This window comes from Rhipicephalus sanguineus, chromosome 1 (genome assembly GCF_013339695.2).
Source record: "Rhipicephalus sanguineus isolate Rsan-2018 chromosome 1, BIME_Rsan_1.4, whole genome shotgun sequence".
Taxonomy (NCBI): Eukaryota; Metazoa; Arthropoda; class Arachnida; order Ixodida; family Ixodidae; genus Rhipicephalus; species Rhipicephalus sanguineus.
In genome coordinates, this window is record NC_051176.1 from 157,905,551 (window position 1) to 157,928,965 (window position 23,415).

Below are 23,415 nucleotides of genomic sequence, written 5' to 3' on the forward strand. Positions count from 1 at the left end.
CGAAAAGAAGGCTCAGCAGCTGGCTCGGCTCTATTGTAGAGCCCTTTCTTGCCACGAAGAAAGCCTTGGTTAGAATCTGCCTCGAAGCCTAGTTTCTTTTTTCAATGTGCGCGATAGCTGCGACGGACACCGGCGGCAGCGGCGGCGGCGGACAACTACGCCATCAAAATCGGCTGTTGTTGCGAGCTTATAACAGATTACGCTGTAAAGTTTTCGGATATCCAATGCTTGGAAGAGTCAGCTCATTTAGCTAAGACGGGGACTGATAACACATTCTTTGTAGTCCATAATTAGTTGTCGTGTGAGAAAGCGTTGAATGCTATTTTTGACTTTGAGATTAGTGCGACTCAAGTAGGAGCAAGGAAGATAACCTTGAAATAGTGAGTAAATGCCTTTATTGGTGAATTTTATATCGTAACAGTCTGTAAGTGTGCGAACTGAAATCATCCGTAGTGTCATGTTCACAAAAAGAATTCTTAAGTTGCATGTTTTTTTAGCAAAGTAATAAAGTACACGTAGAACTCTACGCAGAGCTAAACGAAGCGCAGCTAGCTGTCGCCATTGCAACGAGGGCACCGTACAAGAGCTCCATGGCCAGTTTGTCGAGGTCCTTCATTCAAAGATTTCTTGCATCGTGCAACTGCGCATTATTAAAGTCCCTATGCGCTCACGTGGCTATAAACCACAAATCTGTGTGAGATTTCAGAGTCGCGAAGTAAATGACTGTGAAGTTTCGTTCTGCTACACTAGCAGCGATTCAGTATGGATAACATAAAACTTACAAGGTGGTGTATTCCTAACCGCGAGAAAAAGGCGCTTTAAAAGTTGCCGCCCGTTTATTACACTTGATCCACGTCGTTTCGTCCACTGTTCATGATCATGTCTTGCTAAAAGCCCTTTGTTGAAGCGTGCTAAACACTCGGAAGACGAAAAAGGGGTGCATCCACTGTACACGTGAGCATGCATTGCTTGGCGTGGCTCCTTTTGTGACGTCTGAATGCGTCCCTCTTTCATCATCATCATCATCATCCGTCACCGCCTCCTAGCGCACGGCCTCTGTGCGTATGTCGGGGCAGGTCTGCCCGCTCAACCTCTCCAGGCTTCGTCCGCGAAACTTTCTGCCGCTCGAGCATCTGCGTTCGCGTTATCTTTAATATGAGCCAGAAATACCGGGCTCGAGTGACGCCGTAATGGCACTGCAGCTCTGCGACGGATCCAGCGCGTGTAAGCTCTTATCGCTTTCTACGGAGAACGACTCCGCTGCTCTGCTGCCGTATCGTGAATGGCGTTGTTGTGCGGCGGCAGGCATTCGCTTCGAACCTGCGTCCAGCTACTTTGTGCAGACGAAGCGGTTTGTGCTTTTCTTTCTCTTTTTTCCGTATCTCGACTTCCCGACTTCATCGTAATGGCGCTTCAGGAGCTTCGCTAAGGCACTGATCGCTACGTTTCGTAATTCGACTGGAGCTCCTCTTCCTTGTATATTAGGGGTTGCATGCTAGTTTTAGTAATACAGAGTTGTAAACAAATCAGGACACGTAACAAATCTAATGTATTTTTTCACACAGATGGAGGCAGTGTCTTTGTTTACTATGTGTGTTCCTCTACGTAAAATTGCATTCTTCCTTTATTTATTTTTTCATCATTCTATACGACTTAAGTACGTTTAAAAAATAACTGCGCCGAAAGAACTTGCCAGCTGACCTCACTGAAACTTTACAGGAATAAACTACATGCCGCGCGTGAATAATGCGTTGCTGAAGTTTTAAGTTGTAGGAACTTTCGTGGAATGGCAATACATCATTAAGGTATTGTTGATAAATGCGTCTCAGAGATTTATGGGAGATAAATCATTTGACGTAAAAGAAAACTGGGTGCATAAGGCCGAACATTTGTAGCAATAGGCCACTTTTAAAAAAAGTACTGCTTCACTTTCAAAATTGAAGGAATGAGAAAGACTGGAGCAAGCGACAGAGTGAAAGAACACGATAATCAGTGTTTCATGGACGTCCGCTAAGCCCCGGCAGATCTAAATCAATAACAGTAATGTATTCGCGGCCTCTTATGCAGCATGAGTCATGTCTACGTTGCAGATCACATGTTCCGATAAACGTACCCCCACCCCACATCACCCCCCCCCCGGCAAAATAATAATAATAACAACAAAAAAAGCTGCAGAGGATTCCTAAGCATGTTCTTTTGAGATGAGGACGCGAAAGAGTTTCTTTTGGCTAGGTTGTTATTAGGAAGGGGTACTTCGAAGTTGTGTTGTCGAATAAAGAATGAGGCAATGCGAGAGGCTGAATATTGTTTTTTTTTACATGATTTGGTACAATCAAATTCTCCACGGCGTCTTCGCTGTCTTTCCGCTTTCTCTTTCTTTCTCGTATTTGGTGACTTGAGGGCTGAGCACACACGTTTCAATTCACGCTCGTCCCCTGAGTCCTTCTCGTCAAGGGAGCGCTTCGTCAACGAGTCTTCTGGCGATGTCGGCACTAGGCCTTCAATGTCATCAGACTCATTGCAGCTATATGTGCTGCTGCAAAACTCCATGCCCGGAAGTTGAAGGCCAACTGATGCGGCGGACAATGGCGCGCTGCCACCGAGTCGGGGCGTCCCCTTCTGCTGTGGGGATCCTTGTGTCCAGTAACATAGCCAAACTTTTTTTCAAAGGGGCGGGGGGGGGGGTTCAACCATACTTTGTGTTTGTGCGTGCGTTTGCATGTGTGCGGGTATATATACACATGCAAAATTGCAAATTTCCGGGGGGGGAGGGGGTTGAAACCCCCAACTTCCCCCCCTCCCCTCCCCCTGGCTACGCCACTGCTTGTCTCCTAATCCGCGGCTGCAAGTTGCTGCTGCAGTTGTTGGCGCCGGCGTCAATCAGTACCAGTGGGAAAGGTCACGTGCTTTCCAAACACAGACTTTGTGGACGCCCGACGGGTGCGCGTTTTCGCCGACCTAGCCAAGTAACGCTTTCGCGTTAAAAAAAACAGTGATCAAATTGTGGTCGCATATAGAAGTGCGCAGTCAAAGGCGCAAGCTTCTCCCAAGTTCGCGCGCACGCGGGACAAACTCAAAACACTTAGAGACAGTCGTTGTTATTCGTTGTTATTGTGTACAAAACGAGCTCACATAATACATACAGCATCAGGAGGTCCCAAAGTGAGACATTGTCAGGGGGACCTCTTATCAATAGTATGGTACATAAAAGGTAAGTAGCAGCAGCAAAAGTTAAAAGTGAGAGCAAAATAAAAAATGCATTCAATAGAGAACAATGAATAGTGAAATAGAAAAGGTTAATTTACCAGAACAACATTATACAAAACTAAAAAGTACACATAAGTAGGAATGCGAAACAAGGAAGTGATGATGAAAATAAATTTATTACAAATGAACAAAAGGCTCGTTTAACAGTATGTGTTTCATGTTATGTTTAAAACACTGCAATGAACGAGACAACTTAACATGAAGAGGGATATGATTCCAAAGATGAACACCAAAGAAGCGTACTGTAAATCTGCCATAGTTTGATCTGATTTTAGGTAAAAGACAGTTATTATGCTCTGAAAACCTGGTATTATTGTTGTTGACGAGGATATGGAAAGGCATACTGTCTAATGATATTTCACGATGAATGAGACGGTATGTGATGAGCGACAATCTATGATAAAACAATTGTTGAATGGGTAGGATGCGAAGATGTTGATAGATGGGTAGGGAATGGCAACGGAATTGGCTAAAAGTCATTAATTTGATCGCCTGGTTTTGAAGACGTTGAAGTGGTTTGAGGTGAATGACGTATGTGTTACCCCATGATGATAAGCAGTATGATAAATGGCTATTGATATAAGCATGATAAAGTGAGATGAGATCATGAGGTTGAAAAAATGCACGCGTTTTGATGATAATGCGGATACCAAATGAAACCCTTTTTATTAGTGAGTTGGCATGATTATTGTATTTAAGATGCTTATCGAGAGTAACACCAAGGAATTTAACATTATCAGATGCCAGTATAACATAATTATACAACGAGACAATTATCGAAGAAGAAAGCACAGTTTGCGGGCTATGAAAGAGTACAAAAGTTGTTTTAGTAGGATTAATGTGAAGTTCGTTATTTCGACGCCATGAATACACGTTGTTAAGATCTGCATTAAGTGTGTCTTGAAGTGCGGTGAGCGATTTATGTGGTGAGTAAATGGTCGTGTCATCAGCATACAGCAAACAGTTAGAGGAGGTAAGCGTATTAGGTAAGTCATTTATAAATAGTAGAAACAACAACGGACCTAATATAGAACCTTGAGGAACGGCACAGTTAGTTAATTTAGTCGATGAAAACTGACCATTAAGATATACTACTTGCGGCCTGTTAGATAAGTAGCTGCGAATAAGATTGAGAATTGGGCCAGTAATACAAAAAGACTCGAGCTTATCAAGAAGAATAGAATGTTCTAGTGTGTCAAATGCCTTTGTTAGATCAATGAATATGGCTCCTACAACAAAACCTTCGTCAATAAATTGTTTAATGTTATCCGCAAAGTTAAGTAAAGCCTGTTCCATTGAATAACCATTCCTAAAGCCAAACTGGAGTGGAGAGAGAAGATTACATTTGTTTAGATAGTGCATTAGACGACTGTAGAGAAGCTTTTCAATGACTTTGCCAAAAAATGGCAAAATGCAGATTGGGCGGTAGTTGTTAACGTTATCCCGAGAACCTTTTTTGAACACAGGAATTATTTTACCACGTTTCAAAAGCTCAGGAAATATACCTGTTCTGAAGATTTTATTAGCAATATCTGCAAAAACTAATGATATGTCCGCAGCAACCAGTTTTATTCTAGAAGGCTGGATAGAATCCAGGCCTGGTCCCGTAACTTTGAGGGAAGAAATTATGTTAAAAACTTCTGAAGAAGAAACCGGACGAAGGAAGAAAGACTGAGGACTAGGTGGAAGATGGGCTGGAACACTAGGTGAGAGCGTATTTTGGCACGCGGCAAAATGATCACTAAAAGCATTTGAAATATCAGCCTCGGTAGTGTATCCCTTGTCTTTGTAAATATTTTTTTAATACCCGCATCGGACTCTGTAACATTCAGAAATTGTTTAATTAGCTCCCAATTACGCCGGGTATTTGTTCCGTTTTCAATTATCCGTCGTTCATAATATTCCCGTTTTGCACGTTTAAGGACGCCAGAAAGAATGTTGCTGTAATTTTTAAATCTAGCTCGCAAAGATACGTTGAAAGGCTGCAATTTCACCTTTTTGTGAAGATTATTTTCCTTTATTATCGAGCGCAGCAGCGCATTTGTAATCCATGGATTCCTAGGAGACGAGAATGTGTGCTTACGGGATACATGGGTTGTGCAGTCATTCATGTAATTCGTTATTGTTGATAGAAATATCGAATATGCCTTCTAAGGACAATCTTCTTGAAAAACGTTATCCCAGCATGTGTCATGCACTTTCCGTGCAAATAAAGCTTCATTGAAGGAACTTTTCGTATATTGACGGTGTTGCACACGTTTTCTGGTTCCAAGAACGAAGAACAGGGGATAATGATCTGTAATGGAATAATCTATCACTCCGGTAGTGCAATCAGAGGGTGAGGACGAAAATATATGGTCTATTAACGTGCAAGAACCAGCACTGTCACACCTTGTTGGAACATCAATTAAAGAAGAGAAACCATAGCTAAATAAGCAGTTGATATAATCAGAGCACGATTGACAGCTCGGATTAAGTATGTTTATGTTGATGTCACCACAAATGATGATGTTCTTATTTTCATTGGTTAGGACGTTGAGCATTTCTTCTAGCTGTGAACAGAAGTCCGAATATGATGATGACGGGGAACGATAAATGGATGCCAGGGTTGTGTGCTTGTTATTGAGTGGCAAGACATTGCGGTCGAACTCTAACCATACCGACTCGCACAATAAATTTCGGAATGAAAGACCGTGACGACGGGTGTACGCAATCGACGAATTCACAACAATAGCAGATCCACCACTTCTCTGAATTCCACGGTAACTATGTTCACTGATGTACCCTGGTAGATCAAACAGATTGCCATCTACTTGTGTCAGCCACGTTTCAGACAGACAGATGATAGAAAAGTCATGGTCAACTATAGCAAGAAAGTTGAACAGATCATCGTGATGCTTACGAAGACTGCGAATATTGCAGTGAACGAATGAAAATTTAGGCGGTTTATCATGTAGCAATGCTTTCGTTTTGTCACACGAGAACATGCTTCTGTTCGTGATAGAAACTCGAAAAAAAAGGATGTGCAGGTGTACTGATTATGCAAATATGGCGAGATCGTTTGCGCTGGAAATGCGATAAACACGACTATTTTCAGTTTTTATGGCCTTAATCACACAATTTTCGGTCCAGAGGAATCGCCACTCTTTAGTCTTCTTCAATTCGAGAGCTTGCGCGAAAAGACGCTTGTTCTCTGGCGTGATATGATCATTCACAAAAAAAGGTGAGTCACTGCTTCGCGAAAAACCAATTGCCGAAGTGGTGAGCTTAGCTTTCCTAGCTTTACTAATGAATTCCGTTCGCTTCGATCTCGAGCAGGAACGCGCGATGATGTTCTCGTCTTTTTTCGCGAGGACACAATTAGCGATGTCAATGTCAGAGGCTACAACAGAACAGCCAACTTTTTGACCAATAGCTTGTATTACAGCCAGGCAATTTTCACTTTCCGTGACGGGAACACTTTCAATTTCTACGTTATTCAGGCGTGAATACTGCTCGAGTGACGTGAGACAGCTTCGTGTTTTCTTCTTTCAAAAACTTATTTTCCTTCAATATGGTTTCATTCTGAACTCTCACGGATTCATACAGTCCGTTAAACATGCTAAGACTTTCTTGCATTGATGTCATTTCAGCACGTAGTGTAGCTATTTCTTTCGCTAGCTCAGCACACGACGGCATCTTGAAACAAGCACGAGACACTGATGGCAGCAGGGCAGCGCCTAAGCAAATACACAAGTTTATGAGACAAACCTGTACGAAGTGTCAGGACGAAATTAGTTGCTTGCTCGCTGCCGCAACCCTTGCTGCCAAATGACGGGCTGGCGCACGGACAACCTTATGTAGGCAGTCCGGCAGATGAAGTCACTCCGGTAGGCGTCACTTGACTTCACCAGAGTGTTGATAGCAGCAGGCGCGAGATTGTGACGTGAACAGGATAGGTGACGTCACTTCGGCCGATGCCACTTGAAGCGACCAGTCCGTCGATGGCCGCAGGCGTGAATTGCAACCTGTACGAACTGTCAGGACGAAATTAGTTGCTTGCTCGCTGCCGCAACCCTTGCTGCCAAAATGCTCAAGTGTTTCGTGCACGTGACCGTGTTTGCAATTAAGGCCAATGTCTTTGCAACCAATGAGGTGTGTACCAAGCAAATATGGTGAACCATACATGTCTTATGAAGTTTGAACTTGTGAGGGATACATAACTTCATCTGTTGGTTCCAAGTATGCGAAGGTATCTCTGCCATCTGATCTGTTTCAGTGGTCACACGTGGCGTTTTGTATGAGGCGATGAAGCATTGAATTTCGTATCCGGTCGCGAAAACGCAAGTCACTACATTTTCCCGTCGCCTACTGCAGATGTGTCTTTCACTCTTCTCAGCGGTTGGTACGGCAGACAGCGTTTTCTTAATGTCACAGCAGGCATATATCTTAGTGAAGGTAGTTAGATTTTTTTTATGTTGTCAGGTTTTGCGGGTCATGGCTCGTACAATTTCGTTATTAAAGAATTGTTAATTGAACTAAATGCGCACAACAGACAACAGTATCAGTAGTTGAGCTGCACAACAATCCGCGCAGCTAAACCGAGATAAAATTAAACGAAACTCGTATGAGCTGTTGGACAAATAATTTTTAACATTTAGTGCATTCCAAGGTGTTAGGGATGTTTCTGGCAAATTTGAAGAAATTGACGCTGACTGTTCTGCAAGCAACCTGAAATGAGGCTGGGCTGAGAGCGGCGCTACATGCGGAAACGCATAAAAAGAACCAATCAGTGCCCACGAGAAGCAAGCATAGAAAAATGGCGAGAACGAACCGCAGAGAGGAGAACGTTTTAACAAGAAATGAGGCGAGGGACAGTGCTCGGGCATTCCATCAACGTCAGGAAGACAGCACCGCTTCCAAAATCGAATATTCGCCGAGGATGCATCGGCTGTGTCGCGCACCAAAGATGATGCTACAAGATTACATTAACGTGAAAAATGCAGAGAGATCGATAAAAAAGATTACATTATGATAACCACTTTGCGGCAGTCTCGATACTGTGTTTACTTGCAAATGCTTTAAGCAGATGAAATTTCCTGCGGCCGTATTTGTTACTTTCTTATATGCTTCATTGAGGGGGGAAGGGGGGGGAGTGCTGCTGACCTGCAGACTGCGTATCGTAGAGCTGCCGTGGAGTGACGTGCAGTAAAAACTACGCACATTGTACTGCACTTGCAGAATTGAGCGAGTTATACCGGTGTCACACGGGCACTCTTGATCGTGATCAGGGCCGATCCGGTTTAGGCTCGATCCGGGTCAGATGTTGCTATACACGGTCACATTCAATCGCTATCAGGGCTGATCGGAATCAAGACAATCGCGATCTGGCTCCGTGATCGCGATTTGGCTGACGTCTGTGCCAAACTCGATCTGCATTAGGCTGTACCGTGTAGCAGCGACCAACTTTTTACCAAGATCAAGAAGTCCGATGCGGATCGGCCCTGATAGCCATCAAAAGTGCCCGTGTGCCACCGCTATTACATAGTCTTAAAGTACGTTTTCGAGTCCGTTTTTCTCACGAGATATATTTTATTCGTCAGCCATTTTTTAAACCAGTTTTCATTACCTTTCCCTCTAATTTACTTTTCGAAATTTCCGATCCCCATCGCAGGAGAGGTGAGAAGAACAATAGTGTGACCATGAACAATTACCTCTGTATGCCCCCCCCCCCCTCAGGTATCCGGAGCTAAAGAAAGTGAAGTGGAAGAGGGGGGGGGGGGGGCGATCCAGCCTTCAGCCTTTTCTGTGGTCTTCTAATGCGTGTCAGCATCATAGAGCCCTATTGTGTATACAAAGCCTATATACACATGCTTTTCTTGCACGTGTCCTAAAACGATAGTTCATTGCGTAAACGTCGTTATTCGTAGTTACACGAAAAGGTTACGAATACAACCTGCGCGAGTTTATAGGTGTTTCCCTCTATAAGAATAGTGAGGATTATATTATTGGCCTGCTTGCTAAGAAACCTTTCACAAGAAATTTTTCCAGTCCTTTGCCATGAAGCTGGGAAATACTCGTATGCCTTTAGAGGGAAACTGTGCGGATGCCTTCTCATCTCTCAGTTCAACAGAGGCCACAGGTTTTGTTCCGCCTTTTCTTTCTTTTTTTCATTTATGAACATATTCACGCAACTGTAATCAACGCTAAGGACGCGACGCTGCGCAGTCGGCCTTCATTTAAATATTAATCAGACGACCACGAACCGACGTCCACCCGTGGGACAGCTAAGGCCCGGTCGGCGAAAGCTCTGCAAGACTACCAATACAGTTACCAACTAACGACCACGAACCTGCCCAAGCTCGGATGGCAAGAGCCCCTCCTCTTTTTCAACGACGTGTGCCCCACAAGTGTCGAAAATGGCTTGAATGATGCTGCTCTCAGAAGCCTGGAAAGATGCCGCAGGTTTAGCGTCGCCTGATCCCTCTAACGTCCTGCGTGTCGAAAGGCAATCAAAGATTAGTCTAAGTTAGATAGAATTGATTTGCGGAGCAGGAAACTAAACTAAAACCAGTGTGCATAACTGGTTTTAAAAGTAGCCTTGAAACACTTGTTGAACATATTAAGACAATTTTGTACAATTGTTGTCGATACCACTATGAACATGCTAGTTCAATATAATTGCACTGTGTGCAGCAGGCAATTTACAATCTCGTATCAAAAACAGCTAAAAATCGCTTGCTGTTTTCTTTGTCTTCATCAGCTATGCAGCGAGTGGGCGCAAGCCGGGCTAACAGGTATTGGCCGATTTCTTGATCGCCTGAACAATCTTAGAAATTGCTAATATTTATTTAAATAAAGACGCAGTATAAATGTTTGTTGTGTCAAAAACAACAAAAACTAATTTATTCTTGCTCTTCTGGTCTCGGTCGACCATCGTCTGAATAATCTTTCGTTTGCCACTACGCTCAGGTGCAAGCGGCGCCCGATGTACTATGCGTGCTCTTTCAAACACTATATGCAGAAATCGGTCTCATCTCTCGTGCTGGGCTCGCTACGAAAGCGTGTATCAATATATCTGGTCGTCATCTGCTCGCCAGCGCATGCTCGCCTCGCAAGCTAGACACCTTAGACGCCATCGCTTCGCATTGACGTAATCGAGACCGATGCAAAATGCGCAATCTGCGTCCGGCTGATGCCCGTCGGTCGAGCTGTCGTCGAACAAAGTCTGCCCGCACAAGTTGCTAACGCAACTACACTCCCCTACCGCCAAGGCGCGTGGTTTGGTGATCAAGCGATTTGTATCCGAAGCCAAGTAAAACTTTAGGTTTCGAGTCTGGTTAAGTAGAGTGTTAGCAAAAACGAAACCAATGTATCTATTATGCCTCGATTAGTTTTCCTTTTTGCTTTCTTCTGGTCAGAAAATAGCCTTAGTTTTTTTTTTTAATACAAGATATGCCATTCAGGCATAATTTTGCAATTTTAACTTAAGAAATTAATGTTCAAAAGGAGAATGCCATTTTCCGACGCGCAATTTTCTCAGAAGAGAAACTGAGCTATACAGTTTGCGCACATAGCGCGCAACAGTACTCAGGATGTGGCGCAAAGAAAACGTGTTTTCGCCAGGTTCAACCAAACAATCGAGACATGCATGGTACCGAGCTCCCTCCGGGGCGCAAAGTTTGGCCACTTTTGACGGCCACCGCGCAAGAAGCTTAATTGAGACGTCTAGCGTGAGGCCTAAGAGGCTGCGCCCACTCAAAGAGGCTTCCCAACGCGGCTAGTGCTAAGTAAAAAGAAAAAGAAACGTCACACTTTGAGAATGTTTTTATAGCGCACATTTGGAGCAATTCTTTATTGCTCCTACTCCGCTTATTTATTTTTCTTGTCCTCGACTCAGCTTTACAATTTCGTAAACGTGTGAAGACAGTGTCATCAGTATAGCCAAACGTTGCTCCTTTTTTTATTTTCTCATGTTCTGAGAAAATTCTGCTTTCGGAGCCCTGACCTTGGTGCATAACGAATGAGAGGGAGAACCTTGTGACGTCTAAAACGCTTCCGCGGCGGCTTTCTTTTTTTTTTTTTCGCCCGAAGGTAAATTAACCTGCACTGTGACCGTTGCACGCCACTAATAAATTTCAGTTTTTGATCGTGTTTGTATACGTGCGTTCGTCTTTTCCTGACTTCTTGTTATTTTTCTGAGCGACACATTCCTTTATTTGCCTACTGCGCCGTGCACAGCTCGGCTGCTACTGCCTGCTGCTAAGACGGTCGGTTATCTCGGGGCGAATACGTTTGTTGATACAATACTTAAAGTTTTGTAACGCTTATATACCTTAAATAACCTGTGCCGGATAGCACAATCTAGAAGCTGCGTTACTCAAAAAGGAGGACGTTACTAGCACAAGATATCAGAATGCATAAGTTAGTAACGCGAGAACTCTGAAAAGCAGATGGCGTGGGAAAAAAGATGCCGCAGTCGATCGTAAGTGGTAATAAGCGCGATATACGTATACATGCAGTAGGTGAGAATATGTGCTCGCAGCATGTTTACTCATTCCGCTTCGAAGGGCCATACCTTGGAAAAACAACGTGTCGAGGAATGCGCAGTTCAACAGCGCGACATTTTTTTTTGTTGTTTTTTTTTTCCTCGAAGTCGCACGGTCTGACACGCGCATGACTGAAGGCGACTATCTGCTAGCGAATGTAGTGGGGCTTCTATCGCATTTCCGTTGGTTTGAGATAATTTTGCAACGTAAAGGGCACTCTCTTCTTTCTTTTGTCTAAACCTCGAGATATTCGAGTTGGGACTCGAGGTATACCACCAACGCACACCTACACATCCGAGCTCAAGCTCTGCACACGCGCACAGTAGCCATCAGCTGTGTGCATTCCTTCTTACCGTTTACGAGAAGATAACTCGAAAAGCTCCATCTTTTGCCCTGAGAACAATGCTGCTGGTGTGTGGGCAAAAAAGATAAGGCAAGCGACAATTGAACTACCAATATAGAAGCCCACATACTTACAATGCCCGTTCGTTGGCATTTGAAAACGTTCGCTAGCGTTGAATGTCCGTTCGTTCGCAACCATATCAATAAATAGTGTCGTAATGTGCGAAATAAATTTCGGGATCATTAACCGAAGGCCTTGACGCTAGTTGAACAAAAACTTCGCTTACGGCTCATGTATCGCTGACAATGCCAATGCGAGAGCATTTGGATGAAGATTCGCTTGAAGACTACTTCGCAGTTTTGTTCATGTTACTTCAATTGCTCTAATTTAACTAGTTACTCTAATTTCAGTTACTTTAATTTTAATTATTCTACCTTGATCACATTCGGTGATTCCGTCGATTCGTTCTCCATGGGGACGGAATGACGACGGAAAGAAACTGTATATGCTAAAGTACAAAAAGCAGTCCAACTTTAGTTTCGAAAAAAAAGGGTCAGTTACTACTCCTGCCCTTCACGTGGGTACTTTGACTTCGCTGGCTAGACCTAATCCGAGTATCTCCTTCATGATTTATGGCAACCAACTATTAGTAGAATAATTGAACCAAATCAAATCAAAATAAATATTTAGTTTTCCTTTATGCAGCGGAAAGAGAAGGGGAAGCCGCATTAAAGGTGCCTCATTGAGCAGCTTGAAGGGTGTGGCTGTCCCCTTACTGGACAGCAGCGGACATGTTACAGTTGAGTTGATTTGCACATAAATAAACAAAGATACTGTGCATCAAAAGAAAGGAATATTAACAGCGAAGCTGTTTAAGCTAGCCGTAATTTGTGCGTGCGGTCTATCTGAAAACTATCATCATCATGAACGGGTATGTGCCACAGAATTTGGGCAAATCCTACTACTCACCGCTACGGCGTGGCCGGTAATAACCCTGAGAACGAGTACAGAGAGAACAGAAGAAAGAAAGAGAGAAACAAACAGAAAGACGGAAAGAAAGATATAAAGACAGAGAAAAATTCTTGCCGAAAAAAAAATTCTCCAATAGGCAGCTTTCGAACCCGCGTACCCTTGATGCGAAGGCGAGCGTCCCAATCACTCGGCCATACAGGCACGCTAGCAGAGCATAGCATAGTCTTGTATTGTATACTGCGGCAAGGGAGTGGGAAAGGGAAGTGAGCGTGAGGAGGAGAGAAAGGAGGAGGAAATCCTACTACTCACCACTCGTTTATGTAAGAGAGAGAGAAAATAGAGATAAATAATGGGAATAAAGACATAAAAAAGATAGAAAGACTTGGTACGACTTGTGCGAAGCTGCCATACTAGGAAAGGGGAATGGCAACGGCGGCTGCGAGAAGAGCCCGAAGCGATGGAAGCCCTACGCCATTGACGACGTGCCCGTAGATCTACGAGAGGTGCGAACGCTCGGTTCTGGAGTTTGGACATCCGTGTCGTGACTAACCTTGCTAAAGCCTAGCAACAACCTAGAAGCAACACCAGATTAGACTTCAGAATTGTCCAGTTTCGCTGTTTCAAGCCTTGCGCGACTTCGTACAAGCTTCGCCAAATTTTTTTAACATACAGGGAGACGCTTGTATACATAGGAAACAAAACAAATACAGTAACTACGAGAAATCAAACTTTTTTTTTTGTAAAGGGCGAAGACACATAAAAAAGAAAGTAAAATATTTCAGTCACTCTACCAGAATTTTTGCTACCAAGTCGCGTGACACCAAGATATCTTATTTAAATTCTATAGGTAGACATCTTGAAAAGTGTTAATGGGGATAATAGACGGTTCAATGCCGCTCTTTAAATCAAATTCATTGATGAGTGTGTGAAGGGTGAAGTGTAGCATCTGATTTCCATAACTTGTGCGACAAATATCAACATTCCTGCGTCCAGGGCTCCTCGATTCATATGTGGATGTATTTAATTGGAGATGGCCCGGGAGCGTTGGCTCGTCATTTCTGGTCATTACCGGCTTGTAGAGGCGATATAGGCTGTATCTATGCGAGGACCATATTTTGATCACACAAAACTTTTTAAACAAAGGCGCCATGTGGGACAGAATCCCTGAGATTGTTTTGCTAACGCGCTTCTGTAGTAAAGTGAGTTGATTAAGGGTCAGTTACTACTAATTTTTTCAGCTGTTGTTGTCGATCCAGCTGTGCTGCCTAATTTGGAAGAAAAGAGAAAAGTACACTGCAGAGCAACACGTTTAGGGGAGACGCGAGAATCGTTTGTAACCTTTTAGCTTCTAGGCCTAGGTTGATGAAATTTGGCACACGTGCTACAAATCACCTTAAAAAGATGAATTTGAATTTTTATAAAGATGTCATTTCTAGTTTTCATTTTATAAAAAAAACACAAGTTCCTTGCTCGTGGAAAGCCTGGCACAGTGATCAAACATGCTAGGAGGCTGGAACTACTTTGTATCTTTGCTCACATACAGGTTGTACTTAAAGACAGTTTTAGATTTTTTTACAGCCCTAATAATTTTCTGCTGAACATTACATGCAAATGCCTGTGTCTCCGCTAATCGTGCCATGCAATAATTATGAAATAAGAAAAGAATGAAAGCTTAAATAAAAATTCCGAGACTGTGTTGAAGTACAGCACAATCTATGAAATACAATAAAACAAACAGTATAAAAATCGGTCTAGCCATAGTTGTGCTATGCTTTCCACACGCGAAATGGCAGGCACAAAACCCTCTTTTGAGAAAATGGAAAACAAAGTTTTGGTTGCAGTCGATCCTATGCTAAAGTGTGCCAGGACAGTAATAATTGGTGTCTTTGCAAGGAGGCAATCTTTTGGGCCTCTACTTCATAATTCGGCCTGATTTAGGAAGTTGATTACCCTCTATCGTTTACCGCAGACGCTTTTGTGCAGCCCCCTGGAACGCAAGTGCACCAGGCTGCATGTAAACATTGGGCATGTTGGACTGTATCGCTACTTTTGCGGCCGCGGAACGTGTCGTCAGGCGGCCGAAATAGTGGTGTATTAGTTTGACGAAGCTTTGCGATCACCCCTGCACTAACGCCTAAAAATTCATTTTCTTGTACGATAAATCGCACCCACGCCGCAGAGCCGACGCCTTCTCGGCAGTCCGAAGCTGACGGCGACTTCGCGCCGAACTTCGCGCAGACGCATTTTCTCACATTATCAATTTTTCTAAGTGAAAAGAGAATGCTCTTCCGTTAGTGGGGACATCCGTTTGACCGGATGACGCCCGTTTTTATCGAAACGGGACCAGGAACGCGCGCGCACGAAGCTCGGGTCTCAGCGGAGCGGCGCGAGAGCAAGCGTCGACAGACCGTCTCCGAAGTAAAGCCGGTAAAGCGGCGCGCACTCGCGCGTCATCTGATAAGTAGTAAGCTTTTTGACGATAAAGCGCTATGGTTTACATCGCTGTCGCTTTATTACTGTCCCGGCAAGGGATGACACGACGTGCCGACAACCCAGTCGGTACAGCCCAATCTAATCACTGGCTCGACCGATCCATGAGATACCGTTCGCCGTTTTCCTCCGTACGAAACTAAAGAGGCTTCCACCTTGCCTCCCATACACGCGTCACATTTCAAACAGCGGCGATTCACGTGCTTACGGCTGCGGAGTGATCAAGCAGCGAGCCCTCCGCTCGTAAACACAGCGGCCGTCGCTGTGGCAACAACCAATAGAAAAGCGCCTCTCAAAGGTGTCGCGCGCCCCGCCAATCGGAGCGCCGCGTACATCGCAAGGTTCGTGAGAACGCCCTTGCGATATTTTTTTTTGTTTGGGCTTTTAAATGCGAAGCATTTCTTAGCGAACTTCTGCGAGTTTGAGCGTATCTATCTATCTATCTATCTATCTATCTATCTATCTATCTATCTATCTATCTATCTATCTATCTATCTATCTATCTATCTATCTATCTATCTATCTATCTAGCCGCCTACGACTTTGTGCTCTCCTGGCCGTTTCGTTAATCGGATGTATACCAAAATTGGTATGGAATAACATGACCGTATTACGAACATAAATGACAGGTCATAACATGAAAATCATGACATGCACGTCATGAACAGCATGATTTACATTCCACGCCTTGGGGCTCTTGCGGCCATTCCGTTATTTTCATATATACCAAAACTGGTATGACGTGACAAGAGTTCATGGCGAACATAATGACAGGTCCTAACTTGCAAATCATGACACGCATGTCATGTGCGGCATGATTTACATGACATGGTCTCGGGGCGCTCGCGGCCGTTTATATGAATGGATATATACGAAAACTGGTATGACGAGACATTTCGACATGACGAACATAACTGACACGTGGTAACATGAAAATCATGACACGCGTGTCATGCACGTCATGATTTACATGCCACGCTCATGACGCACTCGCGGCCGTTTCGCTAAGTTGATATACACCAAAATTGGTATTGCGCGATGTGACTATGAAGAACATGAATAACAGGTGGTAACATGAAAACCATGACATGCATGTCATGTATGTCATGATTTACATGCCACGCTCATGGTGCATTCGCGGCCGTTTCGCTGGCTTGATATGCAACAAAATTGGTATTGCGCGATGTGACTGTATGAAGAACATGAATAACAGGTGGCAACATGAAAACCATGACATGCATGTCATGTATGTCATGATTTACATGCCACGCTCATGACGCACTCGCGGCCGTTTCGCTAGGTTGATATACACCAAAATTGGTATTGCGCGACGCAACTGTATGACGAACGTAAATTAGAGGTGGTAACATGAAAATCATGACACGCGAGTCATGCACGACATACTTTACATGCCACGCTCATGACGTACTCGCGGCCGTTTCGCTAGGTTGATATACACCAAAATTAGTATCGATGTGACTGTATCGAGAACATGAATAATAGGTGGTAACATGAAAACCATGACATGCATGTCATGCTTTACATGCCACGCTCATGGTGCATTCGCAGCCGTTTCGCTGGCTTGATATACACCAAAATTGGTATTGCGCGACGCGACTGTATGACGAACGTAAATTAGAGGTGGTAACATGAAAATCGTGACACGCGTGTCATGCACGACATAATTTACATGCCACACTCATGACGCACTCGCGGCCGTTTCGCTAGGTTGATATACACCAAAATTGGTATTGCGCGGTGTGACTGTATGAAGGACATGAATACAAGGTGGTAACATGAAACCCATGACATGCATGTCATGTATGTCATGATTTACATGCCACGCTCATAGTGCATTCGCTGCCGTTTTGCGGGCTCGATATACACCAAAATTGGTATTGCATGACGCGACTGCATGACGAACGTAAATTAGAGGTGGTAACATGAAAATCATGACATGCGGATCATGTACGACATGATTTACATGCCACGCTCCTGGTGCATTCGCGGACGTTTCACTAGCTTGATATACACCAAAATTGGCATTGCGTGACGTGAATGTATGCCGAACGTAAATCACAGGTGATAACAAGAAAACCATGACATGATGTCATATATGTCATGATTTACATGCCACGCTCATGGTGGACTCGCGGCCATTTCGCTCGTTTGATATACACCAAAATTGGTATTGTGCGATGTGACTGTATGACGAACATAAATGACAGGTCCTAACATGCGAATTATGTTATGCATGTCATGTACGGTATGATTTACATGACACTGTTATGGTGCGCTTCCGGCCGTTTAGATAACTGGATATATACCAAAATTGGTATTGCATGACAGGAGTGAGTTATGAACATAAATCACCGGTCATGCAGTGTATATACCAGAATATACGTTTCATTGGCATGGTATATACGACATTGTGCATGCACGCGTGCATGGCAAAAATGCGATATATGGTGAACTAGATGCCATGGCATGAATGATTTCATTCGGCTCAAAAATAAACAAAGCGATATATGCAGCTCTTTGCTGGCTGCTTCGCATTACATCGATTCCCACAGTGCGTGGGATCTGCCGGATTTTTCTATCGTAAGCGAGAAGGGCGGGAATGAAAAGGCGGAACTTTGAGCTTTGAAACGACGCCAAGATGGCGGCGCTCGGTGGCAGGAGATACGACGCCGTGAATTGCGCAGTTTTAGCACGATTTTGGGCTCCTTTTTCACTGACCTCACTTTCAAAATCTTTTTTTTTTTTCGGGAACTTAGAGTGCGTTTTCAGCGTAATCGTTTAGATACTGCGTAAATAAGAGAGCGCAGATGGCAAAACGAGTGTTTCCCAAAAATTGATTTTTTGGCTATTTTAAGTGGCGAAATATAGTACGATGTCGTCTCATGTAGCCCATTGTGCGTGACCGCTTACTTTGTATTGCTTGTGCTGGCAGATTATCTGTTAATGTCTCTATAATATGCATCATAGTGCACGGTAGTAGGAATCATTATGGACATCGTCATCTACAATACTGGTACTAATAATGGTCGTCTTAGAGCCATTACTATTTTGATGGTCATGGGTTTCTACCTCGTCGGGCATCTGCAGCTGTCGTCGACACACTATTGTTGTCATTGTCATTATATCATCGTAGTGGAAATACCACCGCTGTCGTCATGATGCCGCCGTCGCCGCGTCTTCATCTTGTCGTTACCGTCGCCACGTCACTGTCGTCATCACCATCGTCGATACCGGGATACCGTTGTAACCTTGATGTCATAGTCATCGTTGTCCCGTCGTGATCGTCACACCATTGCAGTCTTGCAGTGTTGTCGTTACGAAATTCTACACGGAGGAGGATAGAGGAAAAGAAAAACGAAAGGACAGGGAGGTTAGCCGGTTCTCAGACCGGCTGGCTACCCTGTGCTGAAGAAAGGGGTAAGGGGAATAAAAGATGACAGAAAAAAAAAGAGATGTTACAAAACAAGAAAAGAAGAGAAAAAAAGAGAACAATAATACGATAAACGACACTGCCTAAAGTCTGTCTCTAAGACTAGTTGTCCGCAAGAAACACAACAACGCTCTCAAAGCCTTCCGTGCCAAGGACGGTCTCGGCCAGTGTCCTAAGACTTTTTCCTCTGACAATGGGCAATTGTCAAGTAAATTGCACACACGTATTCGTTATGTCATTGTTGTCACAATATACCTGTATTTAGATGGTATTTACGTTTGATCACATGGTTATAGGTGCTTGCAAACGTGTATCCTTTAATTCTACACTTAAAAGGTATGCGTGCTCTTAGTTGTGTGTTTTGCTAACGTTTTTATTATAACAATGTCATTAACATCTAAGTTAACTTCGTAAGCCTTGAGAGTCAAGCGCATGAGTAAGCAATGTGGCCGTGTTAATGCAGGGTGTACAAGAAGCAGAGTCCCAACAGCCGGCTGACGCTGTACCTGAGCACACGAGAGTTCGTGCACGCGCCGAGCAGGGCCAGTGTGAGCGCCATAGATGGCGTCGTGCTGGTGGACCCGACCTACCTCAAGGATCGGCGCGTCTACGCCATGGTGCTGCTCACATTCCGCTACGGACGGGAAGACGAAGAGGTCATGGGACTCAAGTTCTTTACCGAGGCCATTCTAGACTTTAAGCAGGTACTGATGTCGGCACTCCAACAGAATGTTTCTAAGACCGCCTGCTTCACGAAAACCCCCTTCTTGGGGTGTCCTTCATTAACGCTACGAGGTATATATGCATGGTGTGTTAACTTTAGGCACCACGGTCCGGCAGAGATATCGTGCGAGAAAAAAAAGATAAATTAAATAACACATTTACCTTTTAGGAATACAAAGGTTGATGGCTATCGAGAGCTAACGTTTCCAAATTCAAATCGAGAGATGTAATGTGTCCGCACGGGAGTTAAATTTATCAAATAAAAGGTGGTTCAAGTAGATACATCGTACATTTACTAAGTATTGAACGCTTGCAGGCTGCGTTGGCTGTTTTTAGGTAGGCGACGTTGAGTATTACAGAATATCCCAGTTTCCGAGGAGCGTTTAGACTGTTTTTCACCGATAATAAAGTAGCAAAGCGACACAGCCTCGGCGCTCACTCTTCGTAGGGCCAAGAATAAAAAAAAAATTCATCAATCAACTCTTAGCCCGTTGCTCTATCGATTGAGTCACGTGCTCATCGACTCGTGTGAAGGACGTTTCTACGAGCTCATCAGAGGGGTGTTTATGGAAGAGGGTGCCGGCGTGTCACAGAGAGAAAATTCCCTAAATCCTGTAGTACGCGACGATGATGACCACACGACGAAATGAAGCCTCAACTTATAATGAGGTGATTTCAGAATATAGCAAGTTCGATTATCAGAGCGACAGTGGCTGCCATGGATCAAGCTTCCCATGCAGAACAACCCGATCAGTTGAAAGCACGCCGAACGAAAATTTGTCACTCACCAAGGCATGTTGCATGTTTGAGATCCAGTGATGAGATATTGAACGCGGAATATCGCTGTAGACAACGTTTCGACGAGGGGGCTTGACTTCGTTGAAGCTTTCGTCAGGAAAGACGAACTCCCTTGTCAAAATGTTGGCTCCAGTTAGGTTCCTTGGACGATTTCTTCACACATGTTTCCACCTACCCCGAACGTCTTCCTTGTTTGGATGTTTAACATTTAGAGTTTCATAGAAAACTCTTGTTCAGGTGCTCGGTGTTTCAAAGCTTTGGTTTGAGCTAGTTGGTCGAACATCTAGGCGCCTGTCTGCAGTGTTCTTTGTCCTCGTCTGAATCGCGCCTAAGTGTCTGCACAAGTTTCTCATATATGCTGAAAATATAGAAAAAAGATCTCCGTGTGCTAAGACGTGAAACATGCACAGTTTCACTAGTGATTCTGAAACGTTGACTGTTATAATTTGATTAGCACCTCAAGGTCTTCACCTCAGGACCATAGCCTGCTGGACGCGCATAGTGTAGGCGCTGACAGTATCTTTTATAAGCACAATCCTGCGCCCGTCGACACCTTGCTGTAGGACAGTATGCACATAATGTAGAACCGAAATTTGTGCGTTCATTTAGCAGCAGCATTTGGCGATGAATGGCGCGGCTGCTAGGCTGAGTTGGTCACATTTGACGCATTATAAGTTGTTAGTAAGTCAAACAATGGAATTTTTTTTACTCAGAATGGTAGACAACGTCCTTGACTTTCAATCAGAGACATTTTTTTTTTTAATAAAGATGGCCTTTTTGTGAAAACTGTTTTCAAACTTCGGCGTTTTTTGGTAAGGCACACACCACGAGGTGAAACTGCGCTCGCTCGGGCGTCCTAATAAAGTCACGGAATCGGGCACAGCACTGACGCGCCCTGTGTCGCGAGAGTCCGCTAGCGCAGAAGGAAAAACGCGCGCGTCGCGCTCTCCGACGAAACTCGCTGGTTGCACTTTACGCCCTAATGGGTGTGTTTCGTGTGCGTCCTCGCCGGCTTCATATTTTTCGGTAAATTAACGGGAAAAATTGGCGTCATACACAGGAAAACTACCTCAATTATATATATTGTAGAACGCGAAAATAGACTCCCAGAATGAGTGGGATCTTCCGAACCTTTTCGATAACGTGAATTGGATAGGTTAGGTATAATTTTTAAGGCGAAATCCTTAGATGCCTCATCAAACACAAAAAGTGACCGTCGGCGTCCCGCGTCGGCGGCGTCAACACGAGTGATGCAAAAAAAATCATCACCTGATGACGTTACCACATGACGTTATCACGTTGCAGATCGCCAAAATTTGTGACGTCACTATGATGTCATGATGAAGTCGCATGACGTGACGTCATCATATGACATCGTCGCTTTGCACTGCCTCTGTGACCGGCCCACCGATCACGGAGGCAGTACAAAACCAGGTGAGGTGCAGAAAGCTTCCAAAACTACGTTAGGTGACAAAAGCTTTTGCACGGGGGTGGGGCAGGACAGGCACATCGACTGAAGAAAAAGGAGATGAAGAAGGTGGCTTTTGCCAGCGAGTCTTCTTAGTCTAATGCATAAGGGATCCTGTGAGTTTTTTCAACAAATGATGGGACACTCTCCGAGAAGTGCTGCTCGCAAACGTAGTCATGAGGTGTGAGCTCTCGATCTTTCCTTGGTATGGCACGAGTCCATGCTTCTGACATCACCGGGTCACTAGAAACTTTGAAAATTACTTTCTCCTTGCAGGATGCGTACACACTGGTGCAGTTCGGCACGACACATTTCCGCCGCATTCTAAAGGAGCACTGGTGGAAATCTGCGAAGTACTCTCCTTTGCTGCGGCGTGAAAAAGCGCGCGCTAAGATCGACAAGTCAGCGCCGCCGGCGCAACGCGCAGAAGTCACTGAGCCCGCTAAAGAGACAGAAAGCGTGCAAATCGCGATGGAATGGGTGACACCTTACTAACCCGAATCGGGAACTTTCCCTCCAAAGGCCACCTACGCACGCGTGCGCACAACATGCGAACGAGGAGCGAGGGGCCCATGCATGCGGCAGACGTCGTCTGCTCAGGAGCCACAACTAGCAGCTCGTTTCAAGTGCTGTACGGCCTATAATTCGGGCAGTATCGATTAATAACTGCAGCTATCTGTCAGGTCTACCAATTGATGTTACAGACAGAAATATGAGAAATCTTACAATGTACGAGGTCGCATCACCATTTTTATACGTCGCGTCCATAGAAGAACATGTAAACGATGGCGACACGCTGAAAGCGTCATCTGTCGCGCTGCGGCGAAAACCGCATTTCCTCCGTCACGCTATCGCGCCGCTCTCGCGCGCTGCCGCGGCCTGGAAGATTCTCCTCCTGAGCATAACTCTGAAGGACGAGAGTGCGCGCGAAATCCACGAATTTTTTTTTAAAGAAAGCGCAGCTACAAAAGCCATTGTGTATGGAGTTTAATTATCCTCAGTTTAACTCGTCTGCACCAACAAATTCATGAAATACAAGTATTAATTTCGTGCCGTTTACTATGTCTGTGATATTTTTCCTGAAATGTCATTCTTCAGCAAAGGGAAATAAGATACTCACAACATTGAATTTCGCTTGTTCTTTTATGGGAATAAATATTGCGACCCATACGTGCACCGTTTTTTCGCTAGGTGTACTCAAAGTTCAGAAGTCGCGAAATTGGTGGAAGGTTTTTTTTTATGCCAATATTTGTATATTTTTTTTTAGGTGACCAAATTTTTTTTTCGCGAACCTCAATTCGAAAACATTGTTCTGGATCTAAAACCTCCACCTAGAGTAAATTCCATCAAAATCGGGAATGGTGACCAGGACCTC

At 44.3% G+C, this 23,415-nt stretch overlaps 1 protein-coding gene across 1 annotated transcript in view; it reads left to right on the plus strand.

Moving 5' to 3' along the window:
- LOC119379906 (phosrestin-2) overlaps nucleotides 1-23,415 on the plus strand; it is a 226,556-nt gene that overhangs the window by 141,308 nt on the left and 61,833 nt on the right. The window contains exon 3 of the mRNA XM_049412120.1: nucleotides 19,515-19,755. Coding sequence (XP_049268077.1) covers nucleotides 19,515-19,755 — 241 coding nt within the window. The remainder of the gene's footprint in view (nucleotides 1-19,514; nucleotides 19,756-23,415) is intronic.